This window comes from Castor canadensis, chromosome 14 (genome assembly GCF_047511655.1).
Source record: "Castor canadensis chromosome 14, mCasCan1.hap1v2, whole genome shotgun sequence".
Lineage (NCBI taxonomy): Eukaryota > Metazoa > Chordata > Mammalia > Rodentia > Castoridae > Castor > Castor canadensis.
In genome coordinates this window covers 31,590,453-31,616,374 of record NC_133399.1, presented here as the reverse complement: position 1 = coordinate 31,616,374, position 25,922 = coordinate 31,590,453, and the positions used below count along the sequence as shown (strand labels likewise).

The 25,922-nt window shown below is 37.1% G+C and overlaps 3 protein-coding genes across 4 annotated transcripts in view; 2 read left to right on the top strand and 1 right to left on the bottom strand.

Annotated features, from left to right (window-relative positions):
• Positions 1-4,244: 4,244 nt before the first annotated feature.
• LOC109701481 (olfactory receptor 7D4-like) lies at positions 4,245-5,222 on the bottom strand. Its single transcript, XM_074054204.1, has one exon. The coding sequence runs from the start codon at positions 5,220-5,222 to the stop codon at positions 4,245-4,247; it is 978 nt and encodes a 325-aa protein (XP_073910305.1).
• Positions 5,223-5,381: 159 nt separating this feature from the next.
• Positions 5,382-25,922, top strand: part of LOC141410415 (olfactory receptor 7E178-like) — a 29,451-nt gene continuing 8,910 nt past the window's right edge. The window contains exons 1-2 of one of the 2 annotated variants that reach the window (XM_074054197.1): positions 5,382-5,509; positions 17,557-17,714. In XM_074054197.1, the coding sequence (XP_073910298.1) occupies positions 17,557-17,714 (158 nt within the window). In that variant the 5' untranslated portion in view covers positions 5,382-5,509. Of the gene's footprint in view, positions 5,510-17,556; positions 17,715-25,922 lie in introns of those variants that run through there. The other variant, XM_074054200.1, reaches the window with a different exon arrangement.
• Positions 17,595-22,297, top strand: LOC141416785 (olfactory receptor 7E178-like). The gene is given in 3 exon segments (XM_074054203.1): positions 17,595-17,714; positions 18,958-19,464; positions 19,467-22,297. Coding segments are annotated over 2 exon segments (1,089 nt in total). The 5' UTR covers positions 17,595-17,714; positions 18,958-19,194; the 3' UTR covers positions 20,286-22,297.

Genomic DNA, 25,922 nt, shown 5'->3' with positions numbered 1-25,922 from the left:
TGTCACATTCCATTCATAAGATTTGCCATTTAGCAAGGTGATTGATACTCTGAAGGAGTAGAATGAAGGTGACCTGTTTTAACTTTAGACTTATAACGCCTTTCCCCCCAACAACCATTACTTTAGGGTTGGTTGGTTGACAATTTGTATTGTGCTCAGCTGGAGAGAGAGTTCACTTGGCTGACATCTGCAGTGGGTTGCAAGGTTGGATGGCCAGGGCCCTTGCTCTCAACTCTAGGTCTTATCCACCAGCACTCTAAGCAAGTCCTGTGCACATTGTGGAGGTCACCAGAAGAATACACTTTCCACTGGTTTTCAGGCACCTGCTTGTGTCAGGTTTGCTTACAGCCCATTGGCCAGAGTAATCACATGGCGACCCTAAAGCGGAACAAAACTACATGGAAGCAGCAATCTTCCACAAGTCCAGTGTATTTCTATTGCAAGACAAAGATGAACAGCTTCATTGTGATACAATTGACTTATAGGAAGTTGCACATATACAATGTGGTTGGGTCTTTGTATATATCCATGAAACCATCACCACCATCATGATAGTACCCCAAAAGTTTTACCCAGGTATCTTTCTGGTTTCCCTGTTCTTCAGGCAACCAATGATTTTCTTTTGAGTAGGAGTGGATTATGCTTCTTCCAGTGACTTTTTTATTATTGAACAGCTCAAACCATGTTTTCCTGTAAAGAATCAAGGCCAATTTCCAATAAGTAGATTCCTTTTCCTGTTCCCCCTTCTCCCTTGTCCTCTAATCCTTTATCTTACTATCAGAGTGAGCCTTTGGAGCAGCCCTGTTTCCCCCTCTACTGGGAAATGTGGAGCTGCAGAAATCTGGGCCTGCAATTACCTGGTGTCCAGAGTTTGGAAACTACACATGGAAACTCCAGAGAATGTTGTAGAGATTGTAACGAAATAGTGCATAAGTGGAGGGAAAGCTCCTTAGTCCTTTAGGTGACAGAAGTAAAAACTTACAGACTCCTGGGATTAACTTCCTGCATTAGATATAAGAAGCACAGAAGCTCCTCCAAAGAAGAATGAAGGTCAGCAGAAAGGTATCTCTCCCTAAAGTTATTCACTTGCAGACAGAATTGGTAGGAAAAGATTGTCTTAAATATCAAACAGTGGAAATTTTCAGGGAACATTGACAGGTCAGTGATTTCTGTAGATATTTTGTGTTTGCTTCCCTTTTTAAAAAACAAAGATAATCAGTAGTACCTGCTTCATAAGGAGATGTGAGGATTAACTGAATTAACACATGTAAAGAGCATGAATTAAGGCTTTCCTACTGAGCATGAAACATAGATTCAATTTAGCAAATAATTTAGGGTCACCCACACAGTAGGCTTTTGAGATAAACACATATTCCAAGAATTTTGAGATCATTTGAAATGTTCATTTAGTTATCCAATCAGTGTGCTTTGGTGTTTCTTCTATTCCAAGTCCAAGGCTTTCAAGCAGAGGCATTCATTTATTATATTTTAATACATTTATAATATCATTGTACTGGGGTACATTGTGACATTTATTAAAGTTCTTACAATATATCATAGTTAAATTCACCCTGTCTGTTCTCCTTTAGCCCACCTCCCCCCATTCCTGGAAATTTCCACAGGTCTCATTTTTCCGTTTTTGATCATGAGTACATAATATTTCCACCAAATCAAAGACTTCACTGGAGACCAGTTTCTTAGATCCACTCTGTTTTGGGACTTAGGACAATCAGCATCTTCCCCTCAGTTTACTTTCCCTACAGTTCAATTTCCCTTGACTTTAGGTTCATGTTAGATCAGTGGTTCTCATAGGGGTGTGGGGTGAATTTTGCCCTTAAAAGATGTTTAGCAATGTCTAGAACCATTTTGGATTGTCATGGCTTAATGGGGGAGGGGACATTTGTTAGTGTTACCTAAGGAGTTGAGACCATCTAATCCGGTTAATTGTCTTACAAGTACATGACAGCTTGCACCAGAAAAATAATTATATGGCCCCAAATATAACAGTGCCAAGGTTCAGGACCCTGTGGTAGAGTAATAGTTTTTTGACCAGGATGAACAGCTACTTTTCTTGGCTCATAGGTTTGTTATCCTCTTGGCCCTACCTAATTCACTTCAGATCACCAGTACAAGAGGTTCCATAGAGTGGTTAGAAAATAAGACCTTATTGCACTGAATAAAGTCTTTTCTTCATTGGGAGCAGCTGGTTTATATCTCACACTGTGAACCTACTGGAGAAAGCTGCACCTTGGCAGAGTTTTCAGGGATGCAGGGTTTGCCAATAGATCTTATCGAGAAGATGGGGGCACAGGTAAATAATATGAATGCTGTGTTCATAAATATGTCCACAGCTTTCTGAGGAACTGTATTAGTGCTGATTTTTTTCATACTCAATCCAGCAGTCATTTACAAGTGAAGAATCTGAGGTTGTAAACATCCTAATGAATGGTAAAGTTAGGACTCAATCATTGAAATCTGTCTAAATCCAAATCCAGTGCTCACCAAGAGAACTCAGCAGTCTTCAAACCAACTCATGACAGGTTTTAGTTTTGTGTTCACGGTTTAAAGACCTTTCCCTATGGAGCTGGACAGTTTCTAAAGTATGTTTTGAACTCTCGGTTCCTGGTGTAGGGGGTTCTAATCCTTAGAGTGTACATCATGGAAAGTTCTTTTCTGGACTCCACAGATTGGAATTCCAACATGCATTGCTAGGACTATTCAGAGGACTGAGCCTTGTACAGGGCATCTTACAGGACCTCCTGTGTTTTCTTGAGTCAAGACTGAGAATGCACTCAGCCACGTCCAGCCTACAGACTGATCAGCCCTTATTGGTCAGCTTTTCTAACTTTGTTCTGATAATGGATTCCCTCTTCCCTCAAGCCCATGTCACTCCACTGTGTGGCAGTGCAAGCTATTACAGTTAAAGGAAGAAAATTGTTAGGGCTAAAGGGAAAGTCCCTTACTGGCTCCTTGCAAGCTCTGAACCTTCATGTTGCCAATGTAGACCCTCATGGCCCCTATAGGTCTTATGATGGCTAATACTTATTGAATGTCCTGAGAGGCACGGTTTCGTGCTCTCTTGCATATGCCATATAATTGTAACTTTTCATTACCATTTTTAATACAAATGAGGAAATGAATGCACAGTGAAATTAAGTAACTTGGCCTAGATTGTACCATTAGCAAGTGATGAGAGATTTGAACCTAGAGTACTCTTAGCCATTGTGTTCTGTTGCCTCTCAAAATATAAGTGTCATGAGAACTGGACTGAAAGGGAGAGTGATTGTCAGGCCTCTGTAGAAACGAGACAGTTTTGAAGTTTTAAGTTGTGAGGAGCAGATACAAAGATTTAGGAAAGCCTGGCTAGGCAAGGATGCTAGCAAGCAGTTTGCTTTATACTTTTATTTCAGATCTATTGGATTATATAAATGGACAGTATCCCAAGCTTTTATTTTTTAAGCACTGCTGAGGATTAAACCCAGACCTTCAAGCAGCTAGGCAAATGTTCTATCTGCCCCAGTGTTCCTTCTGTTAAGGTAGATTTAACAATTGGTTCACTAAAGAAGTTTCTTACAAAAGTTCTTCAACAAAGATCAATAGCAATCACCTATCATCCAGTCACCTGTCTTATCTACCTATCCATCTATCTATCTATCTATCTATCTATCTATCTATCTATCTATCTATCTATCTATCTATCTATCTGTGTATCCTTGCAGTCTAGGTATGTTCAATACTCAGGGCCTCTTGCATTCTAGGAAAGCACTCTACCATTGAGCCATACCCCTAGCCCTAACAGCAACTACCAATGTAAGATTAAGTAAAATATTACAGGGAAAGAGATCAATTTGAGGTTTGTAAAAGCATCACCCTTTACAAAAAACAAAAGGGGAAAGCACAGTGTAGCAGGCGTGGTGCTAAAACAACTGAGTGATATAAGTGAGCCAATATTGTGTAAATGTTGTGGCTCTTGTCCTCTCTTCTTCCTTGCTGCATTTTCAAACTTGTTTTGTCTTCCCTTTGCTTGTCTTTATAACTGAAATAGTCTGTTTGCATGAGAAGTCTAGTTATTAGTTGGTCATCTTTCATTTTCCTTAGCAGGAAATTGATGAACTGTTTGAAGTTTATCTTCAATTCTAGAATACTATCTTTTAGTATTTCACAAGTAGTTCTTTTCTGTGTCTTTACAAAGGAATGTAAACACACCAATCATCAGCACTCTAGTTTCTGTTGTCTGTCTTGACTCATCTGTCTGAGACTAAACTCCTATGCTGAAAAATTCTCTTCAGAGCACTCTTCAAGTCCCTGTTCCTCAAGCTGTAGATGAAAGGGTTCAGCATAGGGGCAACCACTGTGTACATCACTGAGGCAATTGAACCCTCTCTAGAGTGGTTGGCTGTTTCAGAAGTGAGATAGACACCAAGGCCTGCACCATAGAACAAGGAGACAACCAAGAGGTGAGACCCACAGGTGGAAAACGCTTTGTTCTTACCCCCTGAAGATGAAATGCCCAATATGGAAATAATAATTCTAGAGTAAGAAAACAGAATCCCAGACAGGGGAATAATACCCAACAGGCCAGTTATACAATGTAGCAGGACATAATTAGCAAGGGGGTCTGAACAGGTGAGCTTGAGGATCTGAGCAAGTTCACAGAAGTAATGAGGGATTTCAGTTTGTTTGCAAAAGGACACCCTCAAAATCATCAAACTTTGTAGCAAAGAATAAATCAGGCAAATTAGCCAAGAAAGTAGAAGCAGAAGACCACAGAGGTGAGGGTTCATGATGACTGTGTAATGCAGGGGGTGACATATGGCCACAAACCGGTCATAGGCCATCACCGTCAGTAGCAAACTATCTAGTCCAGAGAAAACCATGAAAAAAAACATCTGAGTTATGCATCCTTCATATGTAATAGATTTGTTCTGTGCATTGTTGTTCACTAACATCATGGGGACTGTGGTGGAAGTGAAACAAATGTCCGTGAAGGATAGATTGGAGAGGAAGAAGTACATGGGTGTATGGAGGCGGGTGTCAGAGCTAATGGCCAGGATAATGAGTAGGTTTCCTACAACACAGACCAGGTACATAGATAGGAACAGCCAAAACAAGATAGGTTGCAGTTCATCTCTTGAAAATCCCAGAAGGATGAATTTTGCAATAGTCGTTTGGTTCCTTTGTTCCATGTAACTTGTGAAGATAAGCTGTAAAGAAGAAAGCATAGTTAAAAGAAGAATATACCATATATTTCAAATTTATTTGCTCATGAAACCTGTTGTTTTATCCTGGTGTTTTGGGGTTATATTTTGTAGCTGATCTTTGATTCCTTTGCTGCCACTACCATTATGTTGAATAATTTTTCTTCAAAATGAACATTCCACAGTATGCAGGGATCTCCTTTGCATCATCCCTGACTCATGGCTATTCCACTTCTATATAATTGCTGAGAAGGAGCCATCATTTTCTTGAACATCTTCCTTATAACTTCAAGTCCGAGGAAAATGTGCAGGTAAGTGACTGGGGGTTGTAGTATGTGGTGTTTTATTGCCCTTGTGCCATTTGCCAGTTTTGTGAAATAGACTGTTCTATCTCAATTTGGTCTCAAAGTTGTATGTTATACAAGTATTTCGTAGGAAATCCCTCCATTATTATAGTAACATTTCAGTCCTCTCCTAGTTTATCCCTTTACCTCCATCATGATGATCAATGTATCATAATGTGCTTCAATTCTAAAGATCAATTCATACTGTCCATCATACAATCTCATTGTGCCGTCAACCTGAGTTGAGGTTACTTTTCTATTTTTTCATTTCGTATTTCAATCACTGAGCACAGTACCTTGTACATTCAGCCTTTCTTATTCCACATTCATAGATTCAGCCAACCAGTTGTCTATTATGTGCAAGACTGGGTTTGACCCCAGCACATCAAGAAAGAGAGAGAGCCAACCTGTAATTACAGCATTCTGTAGGCTGAGGCAGGAGCATCATGTCTTTTAGGCCACTCTGGGTTACATAGTGAGACTGTGTCTCAAAATAAAAAAACCAAGGAAAATTGTGGCTGTACTGAATCTGTACAGATTTTTTTCTTGTCATTGCTCCCTAAAAAGTATAGTATAACAACTTAGATTGCATAAAGTATACTGTAAGTTATCTAGCGATGATTTAAAATATGCAGGGGGCTGTGCATAGGTCCTGTGCAAATATTACACCATTTTATTTAAGAGACTGAGATACATGTTTTTTTTTTTTTTTGCAGGGGGTGGGCATGATATCCTGAAACCAATGTCTTGCTTAGCATGCATGAGATCTTGCCTAGCATGCATGAGACCTTGGGCTCAATCCCCAGGACTGCAAAAAAAAAAAAGTCTTCTGTTTTTGTTAGTTGCCATACTGTGGTGGACCCTAAAGCTCTTTATACATGTGAGGCAAGCATCTACCACTGAGCTACATATTCAGTCCTCTAAATATTACATCTCTGCCATAGGATGGAATTTTTAAACTCAGAAGCAACTGTCTTTGATCTCATACATGTTGTATATGAGAAAGTTTTCTTCCTTTCAGAGGAAATATCCTTTTTTATAATTTGCATGGTTTTAGTTTTTCTCTCTGAGGATCATTTCTTGAGTATAATAGTTTAGACACTTGGAAGCAGCCACAAAACTCTGTATATCTTCATCATTTACTTAACTCAGTTATTTGAGTGCCTGGGTTTAGACCAAGGATAGAAACCTAAGAAGGTGCTGGGTACTGATGGATCATGCCTGTAATCCTAGCTACTCAGGAGGCAGAGATCAAGGCCAGCTTTGGCAAGAAAAAAAAATGTGAGTCCTTATCTCAAAAATATCCCTCATAAAAAAAGTAACTGTAGGGCAGCTAAAGTTTAGAGTGCCTGCCTAGTATGCATGAGGCTCTGACTTCAAACCCCAGTACCACAAAAAAAAAAAAAAAAAAAAGGTATAGGCTCTGCCTTTGTGGACCTTAAAGTACCATGGACATGTTGCCTTTGACTTCTCTGCAGTAATATTCTGATTAAGACCCACCATGATTCATGTCAGGAACAGGATTCTTAAATGTTTTAGATATATTAACTGGTCAAACTTAAGAACTACTGTATTAACTTTGTTGAAAATGCAACGTTACATACTCAATGTCATAGTTATAGAGACATTCCATGGAGTTTTGTGGTCTTTGCACTTACCTGTCTCTTCACATGGAGTTCTCTTTCTTCTTCCTTACTCTTCTGTAAATGTTCTTTTCTTCCATACTTTATTTTCAGTGCTGGGGATGGAACAGAGGACTTTGTTCATTCTATACAAGTTCTCTACTACTGAGCCACACCCCCAGCCTTCCTTCCACATTTACTCCTGATAACTTCATTGACATCCCAAGGCAGGGAGGACCATGTTCTTTGGCTTTCACTGTACTTTGTAGAAAACTGGACTCCACATAGACTTGCTTTCACATTGTAACTGTACCTTTGTTTCCAGATTTTTTTCATCCTTGCAGGAAAGCAAGGCATTAGAGCTATCTCTTTATGTGCAGTACCTAGCTAAGTATCAGGCCTGGGGAGATGCTCTATAGATGTGGAAATGTTCCCTCTACAGCAAACTTTCAAGTGTGTGGAGAGATGGTTATGAGGGGAGGTCCAGAAACAGAGGCAAAGTGAAAGGAGAGAAGTAAAGGTGAAGATGAGAATGTAATGTATAGCGGGGCTTGGAGAGTCCTGTCTAGATCCAAGAACTTTCGTTTGATTTCAGTATACTTTTTCTCCCTCTACATACCTGCCTATGCACTAAGAACATGCACAAGTAAAAGCTTTGTCCTCTTCTTACCTTATTTCTGCAATACTTTCTGAAGAAAGCAAGGTCATCAACATGGAATTCCTGAAGATGGGGCTGTTACTCTTTCCTTTTTCCAATGGTAGACTGAGAAGGACCACACCATGTGCCCAGAGGGCAAGGAATAAAGCCAAGCACAAGGCTAGACTGAGATCTGGAGTAGCCCATGAGCTGTGGTGTAGGACATGGAGGGATTATTTTGGGATTAAATCCTTTTGCTTCTCATTAAATAAATTGCTGTTTTTATTGTTTGTGAAAAGTTTCCCTTATGGGGATCAGGGGAGTTAACTGTTCTGTCATGTATACCCATGGGAGCAGTTGGAGCCACATAGAGGATATACCCACTTCACTTCCAACTCCCTCTTCCTATCTTAACTGGATTTTGTTCATCCTAAAGCAGTTCTTCCCCTCTTGTATGTTGCTTCCAGCATAGGCAGCTTCCTTTCTGGAACATTTTACCACATCTCCAGCTTCTTTACAAGTCTAAGAATCCAGAACTTAGAGAAATCTCTAAGAGAGCCAGAGAAAAGAAATGTACAGTTCATTTATATTAACAGGAATATCAAATAGATTGTATTTTTCTCCAACAAAATCTACAAGTTTAACTCATAGAATAATGGGTGGAATTCTAATGTTATATAAATGGAAAAGTTGTATGTGTAAGTTAGCTTTTCAACACTGCGGCAAAGTAACTGAGATAAATAACCTAAGGGAAGAAATACTTATTTTGGTCCTTGGTTTCAGAGGTTTCACTGTATGGATGACTGGCTCCACTGCTTTTAGTCTGTGGTGAAGCAGTACATCATGATGAGGAATATGTATGGTGAAGCAAAGTTGCTCACCTCATGGCCAGGAAGCAGAGAGCAGAAGAGACTGGTGACAAAATAATACCTTTCAAAGGCATTCCCTCTCCCAGTCATCTCACTTCCTCCAATCATGCTTCACTTTGCACAGTTGCCACCAACTCTCAGCAATCCATTCAGTTATGAATCCATCCATGGATTAGGTCAGAATCTTTATGATCCAGTCATTTTCCAAAAGTACCACCACTAAACATTGCTTTGAAGACCAAGTCTTTAGCACATGAGCTCTCAGGAGGCATGTCTGATACAAACCTCAACGTTATAAAGGAATGAGAATAGAATTTTCGCAATTACAAATCTTGAAAGTGTGAGAAGTTTGCCACCTCCCTAGTTCTTACAAGGACACATCACCTGAGCAAGAATTGGCAAAAATCTCACAAAAATGACATTCCATTGTACAAATACAATCTTTCTTTTTTGTATGCCTGTCTTCTACACTCATTGGCAATGATGCTAGTGTCTGCTCCCTTATATTTACTGTGAAGTGACCATGATGTTACTTTTTTTGTACTGTCCAAGTATTTTAATTCTACACTCAACTTCTCTCTCTTAAACCCTACACAACAGCCTTTTGATCATTCAGTCTCCCAAAATTACCTTCCATTTATCCATACAATTTAGGTATACAGTTAAGTTTTTTACAGTTAATGACAAACCAGTAACTGATATTCTTACCCAAAGGCCTCTGTGCTAGGATGGTCTCATGGATTGGTCATAGAAGATTGCAAGGGACTACAATTCCCACCCAACTCACTTTATCATGTAGTAAAAGCAGAGGGACCAAAAGCACGTTAAGTCATGTGTCATATAGCAACCTTTTGATTAATGATGGACCACATCTGTGACTGTGATCCCAGGAGATTATATTGCCCTATGACACTGTAGCCACCTTGGTGTAAGTACATTCTGTTATATTCATATAATGATGAAGCTGCCAAACAGCACATTTATGGATGAGTGTATTTACAACTTCAAGAACAATGGACACAAAGTAATCTAAAGAAAATATATTCTGGTAAGTAATGCAAATCAAGATACTGGAGAGAAACCTGCACACCCATGTTTACATTAGCACTATTTACAATTGCCAAGATATGGAAGCTGCCTGGGTGCTCAACAGCCGATGATTGGATAAAGACAATGTGATGCATGTATGCAATGAAGTATTGACTAGCCAAAGAAGGAAAATGGATGGAACTGGAAGTCGTCATGTAAAGCAAGACAAGTCAAGCTCAGAAACACAAACATTGCATGTTTTCACTCATGCAGAACATAAACCTAAAAAAAAAATGACATTGTAAAAAGAGACTTGTTTGGAGGGGTGACCAGTGGGTGGGAGTAGGGAAACAGGAGAGGGCAAAGGTGAATATTATAGAAGAACAGTACAGATATATAATTAAATAGCATGATAAACCCTACAAAAATGGAGGGAGAATATAGGGTGATTAAGAAAAAGTAATATAGATGAGGTGAATTTGTTCAACTTAGGGTCATGTTGTAAATACCACAAACATCTTACAATTAATCTTAAAAACAAAATGAGGGTGAAAATATATTCTACAATAACAAGAGCTCTTTCCACATGAGACTTTCAGAAGCTATTGGAGATGTGTCAAATTTGGGCATGAAATAGCTGTAGCATAATGTGAATTGACCCTGCTGACAGGAGAGGACCTATATTGGCATTCCCACTGTATAACCTGCTACAACAAGATGGAATCTGCCAAAAATTCCCAAATCAGAGGTAGTTTCTACCCAAATGTCAATTCTTTAGGGTATTTTTACTAGAGCATGGTAGTGTAATTGATTGTGGGCTAGGCCAGAAAGAGGGAACGATCTCCAGAATCTTACTGCCTACAGCCAAATATCTTGATACGGGGTAAATATCTGTAGCGTACAGCTTCTAATATGTTTTCAACCACACCCATATCTTGTATGAATGATATTATCCAGAACCATCACTTTGAACACATGTTCCTAAGCTAGTGACTTGTTCCAACCAATACAATGTGCCAAAATTCAGGTATTGGCCTTTATCTCTAGTATATTTGTAGTATATTTTTTATGATACCTGTCTGCTCTCCCTGATGGAAACAAGTTGCCATAAAGATCTGCTTCATGGAGAGACCAGTATAGCAAAGAACTGAGGAAGGCCTTTTATCAATAGCCAGCATGGACCTAAATCCTGCCAATAGTCACATAAATGAGCTTGAAAGCACATCTACCCCTGTCAGAGCCTTTCGATGCTTGCAACCTTAGCTAACTATTGCTTGTATCCTTGTGTGATGCCATGGATTGTTTAAAGGAATTAGCAAGATGTAAATAAACATAAAATCAATAATTCTCCAGTTTTATTGATATAAAAATTGACAAAAATTGCACATATTTGAGGTTTGCAACGTGATGATTTGATATACCTATACATTGTGAAGTGATTACCTCAATAAAATTAATTAAAATATTCAGCAACACACATAATTACTGTGTGTTGAATACAATCTTCTCTCAGAGCTAGACACTGGTGGACCACATCCATAATTCTAGCTACTTGGAAGGCTGTGGTCGGGAAGATTGCAGTTCAAGGCCAATCCAGGCAGATAGTTCAGGAGACTTCATCTTCAAAATAATCAGATCAAAGTGGAGCAGAGGTGTGGATCAAGCAGTAGAGTGCCTGCTTTGCAAGTGTGAAGCTCTGAATTCAGACTCCAGTCCCACAAACAAATATTTGTTTTCACAAATTTTAGGTAAATAATAAAGGTTCTCTCACCCAAACTCTGAATATAGTGGTGGTTCTACATTTTGCTTATATTCGTCCAGACTTTTTGGCTTCCACATATAAGTGAGATTATTCACTAGTTTTATTCTTGGGTCTGGTTTATTCACTTAGCATATCCTCCAGGTTCATCCATACCATAGAAAAGGCAAGATTTCCTTTTGCAATCACCAAAAAAAGTTCCATTGAGTATGTGTACCCACACTTTCTTTAACCATCCATAATGGACAATTAGCTTTTTTCTGTATCTTGATTATTGTAATGATGCATTGGGGTGCAGATACCATTTTGAATTACACATTTCATATTCATTATGCATATACATGAGATCACTGGATGGTCATTCTAATGACTGTACCAATTTACATTCCTGTCAACAATATATGTATTCCTTTTTCTCCACTTCCTCATTAACATTTTATATGTCTTATCTTTTTCATTCTATCCATCTTAATGGCATGAAGTGTTAACTCATTGTGGTTTTTATTTGCATTTCCCTGATTATTAGTGATATTGAGCAACTTCATATATTTGTAGAGTATTTATATATCTTTTTTGGTAAAATGCCAATTCATATCCTTTGCTTATTCTTAAACCAGTTGTTTTTTCTATTGAGTTATATGTATTCCTCAAATATTTTATACTAACCCATTATCAGATAGATGGTTTGAAAATCTTTTCTCCTATTCTGTAGCTTGCCTTTTTGCTTTGTTCATTTTTTTCTCTGTTGCTGTGCAGAAGCTTTTTAGTTTGATGCAGTTAGTCCCATTTAAAAAAATTGCTTTTGTTGCCTGTGCTTTTGGTGTCATATCAAAAATAATTACGAAGAATAACATCAAGGACATTTTTCTCTATGTTTTCTTGTAGAATTTTTAGTTTCAGGTCTTAAAGTTAAGTATTTCATCTGTTTTGAGTTACTATTTGCATAATGATTTATTTTCATGTGAACATCCAGGTTTTCCAATATCATATTTTTTGAGACAGTAGATATTACTATGTAGCTCAGGTTGGACTTGTATTTGTGACCCTCTTGCCTTAACCTTCTGCTGGAATTACAGGTGTGAATGACCATGCCTGGCTCTCTAATACCAACTGTTTAAGAGACTTTCTCCCATTGTGTATTCCTAGCGTGTTTGCCAAGGAATATTGATTTTATACACAGAAGTCTTTTTTTGAGCTCTATAATCTGTTCTTTTAGTCCTTGTGTCTTCTATGGCAGTGTTATACTGTTTTGATTACTGTAACTTTGTAACATAGTTTGAAAGCAGGAAGTGTGATATTTCCAGCTTTGTTCAACTTTCTCCAGACTGTTGACCATTCAAGGTCTTGTATTGTTTCATATGAACTTTAGGATTTTTCTTTCTGTTTTTGTGAAAAATGCTACTGGAATTTTGGTACGGTTGATGTTGAATCTGTAATAAATATTTTGGTACTAATCTTCTGATCCATGAGTAGGAAGATTTATTTCCATTTATTTTTATTTTCTCAATGATAGTTTCCTAATTTAACAACTTGTACCATATTCAATAACAATTAGGAGTTGGGCTGTCATATGAGTAAACAAAATGCCATAAACCTCCAACACTCATAACCATAACTCCAAGAAAAGTATGCCTAAACATTCTCCTGGAGATATAAAAGTAGTTGAAAAGATGGAATTTATATCAGATTTTTTGTAGTGCTTTGGATAGATCATAGATCCTCACACATGCTAGGTACGTGTTGTGAGCTACACCCTGCCAAGCCAATAACAGATTTTTATTTTATCAATTACTGTCAGGATCAAATTGGTTTTATTCCAGGAATTCAACAATGTTTTAACATACACAAATCAATCAGTACAATCATGTACAAAGTCCACATATCATCTCAATAGAAGCAGAAAAAGTCTGACAAAATTCAACATTCTTTCATGATGAAAGCTTGGAAAAAACTCGTAATAAAACACACATGTCAACATAACAAAGGATATATATGGACAATCTACATGTAACATTATACTGAATGGAGAAAAACTGAAATATTTCTTCTAAAGTTAGGAAGCAGACAAAGATGTCCATTCTCCCCTTTCTTATTCAATGTAGTACTGAAACTCCTAGCCATGTCAATAAGGCAAGGGAAAGAAATAAAAAGAATTTGAATAGGAAATGAAGAAGTCAAATCATCCCTATTTGCAATGATATAATCTTAAATCTACAAGATCCTGAAAATGCTACCAAAAAGACTCCTAGATCTCATAAACACTTTAAGGAAGTAGCAAGATACAAAATTAAAATACAAAATATCAGTTGCTTTTCTATATACCAACAAAGGACACACAGACTGAGAAAAAAATCAGGAAAACAATTCCATTCATGATAGCCTCAGAAAAAAGCTAAGAGTAAGTTTAAGTATGGAGGTGAAAGTCTTCTGCAATGAAAAGGGCAACACTTTGAAGAAAGAAATCAAAGAAGACACTAGAAGATGGAAAAATCTCCCAAATTCATGGACTGGCAGAATCAATATTCTAAAAATTGCTATACTACTGAAAGCAATCTACATATTCAATGCAATCCCCATCAAAATTTCAGTGATACTCTTCACTAAAATAGAAAAATCAATCCAATGGTATTATGGAAGCACAAATAATATTCAATAGCAAGGTGAACCTGAGCAAAAAGATCAGTGCTTTAAGTATCACAATACCTGACTGCAAACTATATTACAGAGGCATAGTAAAAGAAAAACATGGAACAAGCACAAAACAGACACATACACCAAAGGCATAGAATAGAAATAACCCTACACACTTAGAGCCAGCTGATTTTTGACAAAGGTGCCAGAAAACATACATTGAAAAATGACAGCTTCTTTAACAAATAATGTTTGGGAAACTGGATATCCATAATAGAAAACTGGAACTTGATTCTTGTCTCTCGTCCTCTATTAAAATTAATTCAAAATGGATCAAAGGCTTTAATGTAAGACCTAAAACATTGAAATTATTACAGGAGAACATTGGACGACCTAGGCATAAGCAACAACTTCCCAAAAAGGACTCCAAATAGTACTCCAGGAAATAAGATCAAAGTTCGACAAATGAGATTTCATCAAATTAACATGCTTCTGCACAGCAAAGGAAACAGTCACTAAAATGAAGAGATAGCTTACAGAATATGTTTGTTAGCTATTTATTTGGCAAGGAATTAATTACTAGAAAATATTAAAAAGCTCAAAAAATGCCAAACAAGCAAGAATGCAATTAATAAATGGGCAAGTGGATTAAATAAACAATTATAGAAAGAAAAAATACAATGGTCAATAAATAATGAAAAATTGTCCAACATTCCTGACCATAATTGAAATGCAAATCTAAAGAACACTGAGATTTTATGTCACCTCAGTCAGAATGTATCATCAAGAACAAATAATGCATGTGAGTTGAAGACATGGGGAAAAAGGAACACTTACACACTGTTGGTGGAAATGAAAGTTAGTCTAGTCCAGCCACTATGGATATCAGAATCCATGTTCCTCAAAATACTAAAAATAGGACTACCATATGATCCAGCAATACTTTTCTTGGGCATATGTCCAAAGGAATTTAAGTCTGATACAATAGAGACACCTGCATACCCATGTTTACTGCAGCACTATTCACCACAGCCAAACTAAGGAATTAGCCTAGATGCCCTTTACCTGATGAAAGGATTAAAATGGTATATATACACAGTGGAGTATGATTCATCTAAAAGAATGGAATTATGTCATTTGCCAGAAAACAGATGTGTTTGGAGATCATTTTGAATAAAGTGAACCAGGCTCAAAAAGACATATAAAATGTTTTCTCTCAGATACAGACTCTAGACCTGAGAAATATACATGTTATGTATATATATAATACATGTATAATATATACATATATTACATGTATATATTATATATATATATATATATATATATATAACATGAATATAGTTGTGGCATTATTTTGGGAAGTTGAATATGAGGGGAGGAAAGAGAATGATGGGTGATGAATTTTATTGAGTTACATTGGATCTATGAAGATAGCATAATGAAACCAAATAGAATTGTTAAAATAAGGGGTTGCTGTGGGACTGAGAAAAGAGAAAATAATAAGGGGTATTAATCTGATCAAAGTACAGTATATGAATGTTTGTAATATGGTGAAACCCATTTGTGTAATTAAAATACAATTATAATAAAATAATAAAATAGAAAAAAGAAAACCAAATTCCCTCTTAAGTACATAACTAATACAATGGATTTGCTGATATCAAAGCCATAGGTCATCAATTAAATTGACAAAAGTCCACATTTTATTAAGATTGTTGAAATTGGAAGTCAGAAGGAAAATGCTATAAACTTTCTCTTCAGAAAAGGAAAGACCCAGACCCTACATTTTCTCTTTTTCCTCTTCCATTACAATTGGCATTTCCTGAGAGACTGGGATAAAATGGACTAATTAGACTAATTATGACTTCTGTGCATTGGGTCTTTAAGGCTATGTAAGTGCAAATAATAAGAATTTTCTCTTGAGCTTTCCAGGTTGCTGGGCCCAGTCCAGTGAGCTCTGTATTTCTGTATTTCCTCTTCCCAGAGTCTTCATTCCATCACGTTTTCCATGTCTGGCTTTGCTTCCCTGCAAGTCCTAAGAAAGAAGCCTGAACCCTTATTATTCACCAGGTAGGGGAAGCCAGTGGACCTGAACTCCTAGACATGCCCCAACAGAGACTGGAACAAAGTCCAGTGAGTGTTGGGGAATGGTGTTGGTGGAGAGAGTGTTAGGATTCCTATTTCCTTCTTATCTAGACATTAAAGAGTGGAATAGATAGATGAGAGCCCCAATATGCAAAATGTCATCTCAGAGCCCAGTGAAGTTTATGGTCTTTTTTTTCTGCTAGGGATTTCAGAACTTGCATTCAGAGTTCACTTCTCATCCACCATGTCAAAATTCCTTAGGCATCACTCATCCCACAGAAAGAAATGGTTCTCTTTAATAATGAATACATGAATCACCCACACATTTTCCTCATGCTGTTTCATTTTCTCTTCCCAGTTCTCCAGTCATTTATTTACTCTCTATAAAAGATCAATTTGCATGTTGTAGAATATTGTATGATTGAAATTCTAAATAGTTTTCTGTTTTTTTCTGGTTTTCTTTAGGTTCCATAATTATTTTTGTGATAAATCAATGAAGTTTATATAAATTGTTCACTTTGTTTATTCCTACGTATATTATGCTCTATAGACATACCTCTATTTGCTTATCTACTTATCAGTTTATGAATGTTTTGGTGGTTTCCAGTTTTTGGCTGATGATAACAAAAATTGATCCAGAACATTTAAAAAAGTGGTTCCTCCAGATTGTCCCACACATTCAAAATGATGATGGTTGTAATGGCAATGGTGACACTAACCACAATATCACAAAACTTACTGAGAATTTCCTACTGCTAGGCCATGATATGTGTTATGTAGAATTTTAAATTTTCATCTACATAAATATCCCTCAGGTGTCAGTGCAAACCTATACCTAGTGTTATTTTGAAGTTGAAGAAAGGAGCACAACATTTTAATTTAATTTTTACCAAATTGTGGGCAAGAAGAGGGTGAAGTCTGGTTTGGTTTCATTTTAGTATAAATCCATTTACAGGGCACCTAGACAGTACTCTGGGTGGTCAACCCAAGCTTCTTTCTCCAGGTAACTCAAGGTAGAATACCTGGAGGAAACAGACCAATCTCATTCATTTCTGATCCCTTATACTTTATGGTATGGTTGATGCAGCATAGACAACCAAACCAAACAAAATCTGTGTTCAGTATTGCTCATTTGTTATTAGGTGACAGAAACAGAGCATAAGCAGTATGATTGTTATATAATTGCCTGTGCTTTCATTCCTTTCTGAGATATCCATATGACTAGAGAAATGAGTGAGACTTGGTTGTTTCCTTCTTATTCACTCTTTTGTTTTTGGTGCTGGGGATTGAACCAAGACCCTTACATATGGTAGGCAAGGGCTCTATTACTGAGCTACATTTCCAGCGAGGTTAATTTTTTGTTGTCATTGTTTTTCAAGATGTGGTCTCACTGTTTCGCCCATGCTGGTATTAAATTTCTGAGCTCAATCAATTTTCCTGCCTCACTTTCTCAAGCCATTGGAACAATAGGCACATACCCATATGACCAACTCTTTGAAATGATCAGGAAAGAGAAATGCCTGGTTGAGTTGAATTGGTAAGTAAGAATACTTCGTAAGTGTCATGTGTATAGAAGTTTATTGCTCAGAAATATTCATAAGAAAAATGTTTGTGTTTGTGTCATGAATTTTCTATAGGACCTACCATTATTCCTGTAGTAGGAATTGTGATATTATACTAACGATGGGGAAATTTTTCATAAAATGAAAATAAAGAAGAGACAACTGTTGTGAGCGTTTGAATCCTAAATGAGTGTTCCAAATGAATATTGTCAGAAAAAGGTGCCATCAAGTTAATGTCATACCTGTGCTCCTAGAAAAGATGGGTCCAGTTCAGAATAATGCCAAGTAGTTAAAATTAGGTTATTTAGGTCTGTTAAAGAGAATCCCAGGAGTCAATAAATTTAACAGAGCATAGCCCAAAGCACAAACTTAACCAGGAGCCAAGAGTTCAAAATGCAAGACATCCACCAGACAGTACAGCCAGTCAGCAAACCAGACTGTTGGTCATGGTGGTCACTGGTGCAGTGCTCTGCCTATAGTGAATGCTGCTGGAACAGGGTGGACTACCACCCAAAATTTGGCTTGTATGTAAAAACTGACAAAGCCAAACAAAAGTATAAAAGGTTTTATTTTTCATAGAAAAACATTCCTGTCTATGAAGTTCATAGAAGCTATACTAAGCTGGTAACACATGTGTAGTCAAGGAAAGTGCTGGCTTGTGGTTTTCACTGTGTTTAGGGTATGGAAGTTTCTACTTGTGAATATGATCTTCTCTGGATTGTCTACTGCTGCCTCTGAAGGAGGAAACTCTGAGGTTTCTTATCAGCTTGCCCAGATGTTGGGGGAAGGAGAAAGAATGAGGCTTAAAAGCAGAAAACAAACATCAAAAGATAATCAGTCAGGTTCTTTACTACAGTTTATTTATTTATTTATTGTGGTATTTGGGTTTGATTGCTAGTCAGGCACTCTAACACTTGAGTCACACTTACAGGTGTGTTGCATAGTTCTTAAAAGATGTTTATAAATAGCCTACAAGGAAATTTATTGAACCTTGTTTGAATAAAATCAAGTAAAATCAACTGTTTAACTGTTTTATTTAATTGGAACACTCAAAGGAAGAGACTAATATGTTAGTGTGTTTATGGATTTTTGTTTCAGTATTAGGGATCAAATCCAAGACTTCATTCATGCTAGACAAGTGGTATACCAATGAGCCACATCCCCAGTACTTGTTTAGAGTTTTTTTTAAAAAATCTCTGAATATCCTTGCTCCTTTAGATTATTCGTTTTAGTGTTTCTAAAGTGGAGGTATATAGAAATGGGTGAAGGTAACAGAAACAATTCAGAAAGAATGCTAAGAAGAATGTATTTGCCATCACTAAAGAAATAATGGTAAGTGTAATGTGTATATCTTTCACAACCTTAACTATGAGGTGCTTAAATTCACAACATACATATAATAATGGGTCTCTTTATGCTTCTTTGCCTTATTCCAGCCTTTAATCATATACCAAAATGTGTCTGTGCTACATGGAACCACAGAATCTGACAGGTATCTTGGAATTCCAACTCCTGGGTCTCTCAGATGATCCAGAATTGCAGCCCCTCTTCTTTGGGATATTCCTTCCTATGTACCTGATAACCTTGCTTGGAAATCTGCTCATCATCTTGGCCATCAGCTCTGACTCGCATCTCCACACTCCCATGTACTTCTTCCATTCCAACCTGTCCTTGGCTGACATTGGCTTCAGTAGCAGTATAATCCCCACAATACTGGTGAATGTACACACACACACCCAAAATCTATCACCTATGCAGACTGCCTCACTCAGGTGTCCTGTTTCTCTCTTTTTGGTTGCTTGGACAGTATAGTCTTGTCCTTGATGGCTTATGACCAAGTAGTGGCCATTTGTCACCCTTTACACTATCCAGTCATCATGAACCCCTACCTTTGTGGCTGGTTGTTTCTGGTGTCATTTTTCATCAGTCTTTTGGACTCCCTCATGCACTGCTTGATGGTATCACAGCTTACCTTCTGCACAGATGTGGAAATTCCTCATTTCTTCTGTGACCTTCCTCAACTCTTTAAGCTTGCTTGTGATTATATCTCTACAAATAGCATATTAATCTATGTTATTGGTGCAATCTTTGGTGGTGTTCCTGTCTCAGGAATTTTTTACTCTTATATAAGAATTGTTTCCTCCATTCTGAGAGTCCCATCAACAAGTGGGAAGTATAAAGCCTTTTCCACTTGTGGCTCTCACCTGTCAGTTGTATGTTTATTTTATGGAACAGGCATGGGAGAATATTTCAGTTCAGTGGTCTCAAATGCCCCTAGGAAGATTATGATAGCTTCAATGATGTACATCATGGTCACACTCATGCTGAACCCCTTTGTCTACAGTTTGAGGAACAAGGACATCAAGCAGGCCCTTTGGAGGCTTCTCAGCAAAACAGCTTATCATGAATACATGGGCCACATATTTTTGGTCTGTGGATTAGAAAAGATGGAAATCGAAGCATCTAGAATTGAAAACCAGGCCTCTTTGGCCAAACAGGTTTTTGTAGGTCTTAAACTTTTTATTACTTTGATGCTTCATATCTGAACATTGATTCATTTAGCCCTGGTATAGTTTGGATCTTATTTCTCCTAAAGTTCCATGTATTTAAGGCTTGATCTACAGCCAGTGCCACTATTAGGGCGTAGTAGAACCTTTAGAAGGTGGGGTCTTGTTGGAAGAATTTGGGTTGCTGATCGAGTGCCCTCAGAGGGGATTATGGGACCCTGGCCTCTTCCTTTTTCTCCTTTGCTTTTCAGGTGCCATGAAGTGAACAGGTCTCCTTTGCTACTTTCTCCCTGCCATTGATGTACTATCACATTACACACCCCAAAACAACTGGGCCAACTAACTCTGGACAGAACTCTCTGAAATTGTGACCTATACCTAGCCTTTTCCTCCTTATAAATTGCTTATCTCAGGCATATTTTTACAGCAATGGAAAGTTAATACAGGAACACATTTAATGAAACGGGAAAATTCTGGGATCGTGCATGTGTCAAAACTACTGCACAATTGAACGTATAAAATGTAAAAGGTGTTTTGTATTTGTCATTCATAACTCAGGCATCTTGAGAAGTGCACAACTCTTTAAAATATGCATAAAATTCATGTATGGACATATCACAGTGAAACCCTTTTGTACAATTAATATCAGCTAATAAGACAAATGAATAAGTAAATAAACTATGCATACAATTCTCAACTCCAGTACATGTCTTTTTTTCTATACAATTTCAGCATCATTCAAATTTATTTATTTACTGGTATTACTGAAGGTTGAACTCAAGGCTTCATGCTTGCTAGGCAGGTGCTTTACTGAGTGAGTCACACCTCTAGCCCCATCATTCAAACTTGTTAATGCAAGTTATATGCGATGCTGAATGTCACTGTCTTTTAACATTGACCTCATATAGGAAGCACACAGGAGCTGTAAAAAGCTTCATGCATTTTCCTAGCACCAGGATTCAGATGTAGTCAGGATGGGACTTGTCAAGAGCATGATGAGTTAAAAAATCATCTCATGTGGTCTGATGTGCAGTTATGGAGAAGGATTATGGATTCTTGTCTAAATGTTCATTGAAAAATGACTAGTATGCCTCAATTTTTTTTTCTGCTCAGATGCAGAAGGTCTTAGAGCAATCAGAGCTCACAAAGTAGAATAGGTGAAAGAGCTAGTAACAAGCCCTAGCAATTGGTAATGTGATTTTTCTCAACATTCCTGTTAATACTTCTTCATTCACATTCTTCCTCCATACTTTATACCTGGGGAAAGGGGATGGGAGGATGAATATAGTTCAAATACTGTGTACAATGTATTTAAATGGAAAAATGATACCTGTTGAAACTGTTCCAGGAACGTGCAGAGTGAGAGATAAAGGATTCTGGAGGGGATGAATTCAAGTGCGGTATACTTGATATATTTCAGGAACTTTTGTAAATGTCATAATGTACCCCCAGCAGAACAATAACAAAGAAATAAAGAAATGAAAAAAAGAAGTTGTAATGTTTCCTCTCAGTTCAGGGGGATACAGTTGAGGTTACAGTTGATGATATCCTATTTTCAATTAGTATTTGGCTGTAATCATGCCAAATACATTAAGTGATACATTAAGTCACTCAATTTCATACAAATAAATGTAGTATTGTCTTCTTTTTCATTTCTCAAGGACAGCAAGAGACTATGTCCAATGGTAAGGGGAGCTCTTTTTTTTCAGTCATGCCAGCCTCATTAGGATTTCACTGTGTAACTACATTTCTGTATCATTTGTCATGCTCAGTCTTTCCTTAGGCTCTTCAATATTGTGATACATACTCATGTCCCCAAGTACCTATCCACCTGTTCTGTAGGGATGGTGCACAGAGGTTCTGACGTAGTAATTTTGGTTCTTTGAAAAAATGTCCAATAACTAGTACAATTTACTTTGTCTTTTACTAACTAAGCTAAATGACCTACCAATTTTACTGACAACTTTAATAATTAATATCCACTTCTTATTTTTTGGCAGCACTGGGGTTTGAACTCAGTACCTCATGCTTGCTAGGCAGGGGCTCTACCTCTTGAGCCACTTTGCCAGCCCTTCCAAGTCTGCTTTAATCGATTTCCTCTATACTACTTAGTCTTTTTGTAAATGAGATCTTGAACAAGTTAAGGGCAGGGACTTAACATCTTTGTCATTCAGATGTTCCTTGATATCAATAGGGGTATGTCCTGATGAGCTCATGTTAAGTAAGTTGAAAATATAGCGCAAAATGCATTTGATGCACTTGCCCTACTGAACATCATGGCTTAGCAACACTGTACACTGTAGAGTATCCATTACCCTGTGGTGACATGGCTGACTGGGAGCTGCTGTTTACTGCCACTGCTTAGGATCTAAAGATAATGTTGCACCACAACATTAATAACTAATAATGTTGCTAGCTTGAACAAAGAACAAAATTCAAAGTACAGTTTCTAATGAATGCATATTATCTCTGAACTAAAATACTTCAGTTGAAATATCTAAACTTGGGCCTATCAAAATCTAGCACAATAAAGTCACAGCCTAGGCATATCTTTACTTTGAATAATATTGAGTAAATTACATACCACCTTACCAGAAAAATAAAAATGTTTTAATCCCTGTGCCTGACATTTTTCTTTTCCTTGGACCACTAGATCTTATGAGTATATTAAGTTCTCTATGTACTTCTAAGAGCATAAATATATAACCCATGTTCATTGTGGGATAATTCACAATAGCCATGTTATAGAGTCAGCATGTATGTCCAAAAAGGGATGAATGGATACAGAAATTGTTGTATTTATACATAATGTTGTATATTAAGCCATAAAGAAGTATGAAATAGATAATTTGTAGGAAAATGGATAGAACTACAGATCATAATTTTACAATGAAATAAGCCAGACAAAGTGAAAAATATGGCATGTTGTCATATAAGAAATATAGATATAAAAATGAAAAAATACTTGAATGTTTGAAAGGGGTCTATTTAGGGTAGGGGATGAGTTTGGTGTGGGAGCAAGATGAGAGAATGTTGGGGATAAACATGGTCAGTGTACCTTGTATGCATGTATGAAAGTATAATGAAACTATTTTGTAAAAAGAATAGATTAAGCTACAGAAAAGAGAGATGTATACTTTTTTTCTAACACATGTTCAGTAAGATGGATTTATATCCCTTTAATAGTATGTGCAAAATTAAAGGTTATAGAATAAAAGATGAGCTTATAAATTCTCAAATAACAACAAAAAAGTCAAACATGTTACTGCCTGTGCTACTTGGGAGGAAGTGTAAGAAGATTGCTGTTTATGGCCAGCCTGGGCAAAGTTAGATCCAGACCCTATCAGAAAAACAAACTCAAAGCAAAAGGACTACAGATGTGGCTGAAGTGGTAGAGCTCTTGCCTAGCAAGCATGAGGCCCTGATTTCAGTCTATAGTTCCATAAAAATAAATAAAGGGCAGAACAGGTTCTGCCTGGAAGCAAGAGGGGTATATGGGGTGAGAGGGAGGGGGCAGGGGGCAGGGGGGGAGAAATGGCACAAACAATGTATGCACATATGAATAAATGAATAAAAAATACTAAAAGATAGCACATTATATTCAAAGAGGGAGAAGTTGTGTAGCCTATGACTAATTCCCCAAAACTATCAAATGATGTCATCACATCCACAGAGACGAACAAAATCTTTCAAATCTTCTCCCCCAAAAGACAAAGAGATAAAAAAATGAGAAATTTCTTAATTGGACATCTAAAATAGAGAATACAAGAAACTGTTAATCTCTCTGTTTCCTTCAAGAAAACTCACTATGGGAGGGGGAATTGAAAAAGGCACAAAAAAGTCAATCATAAATACAACTGTCTGATTTTCATGTGCCATCCTATTTAGATTCAGTTTGGCAGTGAGAGTTTCTGATACACTTTTCACAACATAAATGACCTTTTTCAAGATTGTATTTCCTGTACTGCCCAAACATTCTAAACTGTCATAACCCTCACCTCTCCTTTCCTAAACTTTATGTGTACTCCTGTGTTTTTATTGGTTTCATCTGCCTACATTATCATTTTACTATCATCATTTCATCTGCCATTTATTATTTGTTATTGTCTTCCATATCCAGTCCATGATCCAAGTTTCCTTCATATCAGTGAATGAGAACTCAATCCGTGAGTTACTTAGAGATCTCCAAGCCAGAAGGCCTGCAACAATAAGTTGTAGAAGATGCAACAGAACATAATTTAAATAGAGTCCATTTTATTCCACTGTATAGTGTGCCAAGAGCACATTTTATTAAAGACTTGAAGAGTCCAAATGTAGAGATTCTGAAGAAAACATATTTAGGAGACTCAAACACTTCTAGCTGAGCAGGATTCACAAGCCTCCAGGGAAATTTGTTGGATCCTGGCATTGAATGGGTTTGGTTTGTCCTGACATTATTGGAGGTAATCTGCTCATGGAAGAGAAACTAGAAGAATTTTGAGGAAATGTTCAGGAACACCATAGCAGAATCCAATACGTACCCAAAACAGCAAAACATTCCATGTGAGAGTTCCTCTCCAGATTAAATTGATTGAAAATGGTGCTGTGAAGGTTTAGGTACTGCTGGAAAACATCTCTTTCAACAATTCATTAGTGTCTATTAATTATACAAATCAAAGGATTTCCTTGTAACATTTCCATACACGTATATTAACATACTTTGATCATGCTCACCCCCTCTATTACTCTTTCTGAATCCCCTCACACATTCACTTCTAGCTTCCAGTAGTTCCTCTTTTATTTTTATGACTTACTTTTCCTCCCCATAACTTCCAAAATCTTCCAATCATTGTTATTATGGTACTGGCTTATTTTAGTTAACATGATAATTTCCAATTTTACCCAAAAAAAAAAGAATGTCCTTTCCAAAATTAATACTGGGGTGAAACACCCAGCTTTCCTATTGTCAGCTCTCTCCTATTCTCTTACTGGATGGAAGCCAGCTATCATGTTGTCAGCTGCCTGATGGGAGGCAATCTCTCAAACTGATGAATCCTAAATAATAATGATGGTGAAGATAATAATAATAGAAACTAATCAAATTTTAACCCCATGGTACATTCCCATCTCACCTGTTGTACATTTTGAAGGTGGATAGCTGTAAGACTCCCTGAATTATTTAAGCAACCTATCAAGTTTCCAGATAAGTGTGTCAAAATAAATAGTTGCCCACTGTAAGAGTATACATCAATTTGATGATGAAACTTAACCTGGAATATCATTCAAAATAATGAAAATCACACAGCTCCAGCACATAAAATACAAAACCTGAACACAGGGCTAATGAAAGAAATATTGGACATACGTCTTTTTTGGGGGGAGTAGGGCATTCTAATAAAATGATTTATGAGCACTGACATTTGAATTTCATATAATTTTCATGTCTCAGAACATTATTCTTTTTTCACATTTGTTTTATTTTTGAATTAGCATTCACTAATAATATGAGGGGATTCCACTGTGATAATTCCATACATGCATACAGTGTACCTTGAACATACCCTCTGTATTATATTTCCTTTCCTCCCCATTTTTCCTCCCACCCTTTTCAGTGTTTGGTGGATTTCATTATATATTCTTCATATGTATATATGTAGTGTTCTTTGATCCTCTTCACTCCTCTGTATCCTTTCCTTT

What these genes read in the sequence shown, in the direction of transcription:
- LOC109701481 (XM_074054204.1), bottom strand. Translation starts at nt 5,222, where the DNA reads ATGCTTTCTTCTTTACAGCTTATCTTCACAAGTTACATGGAACAAAGG.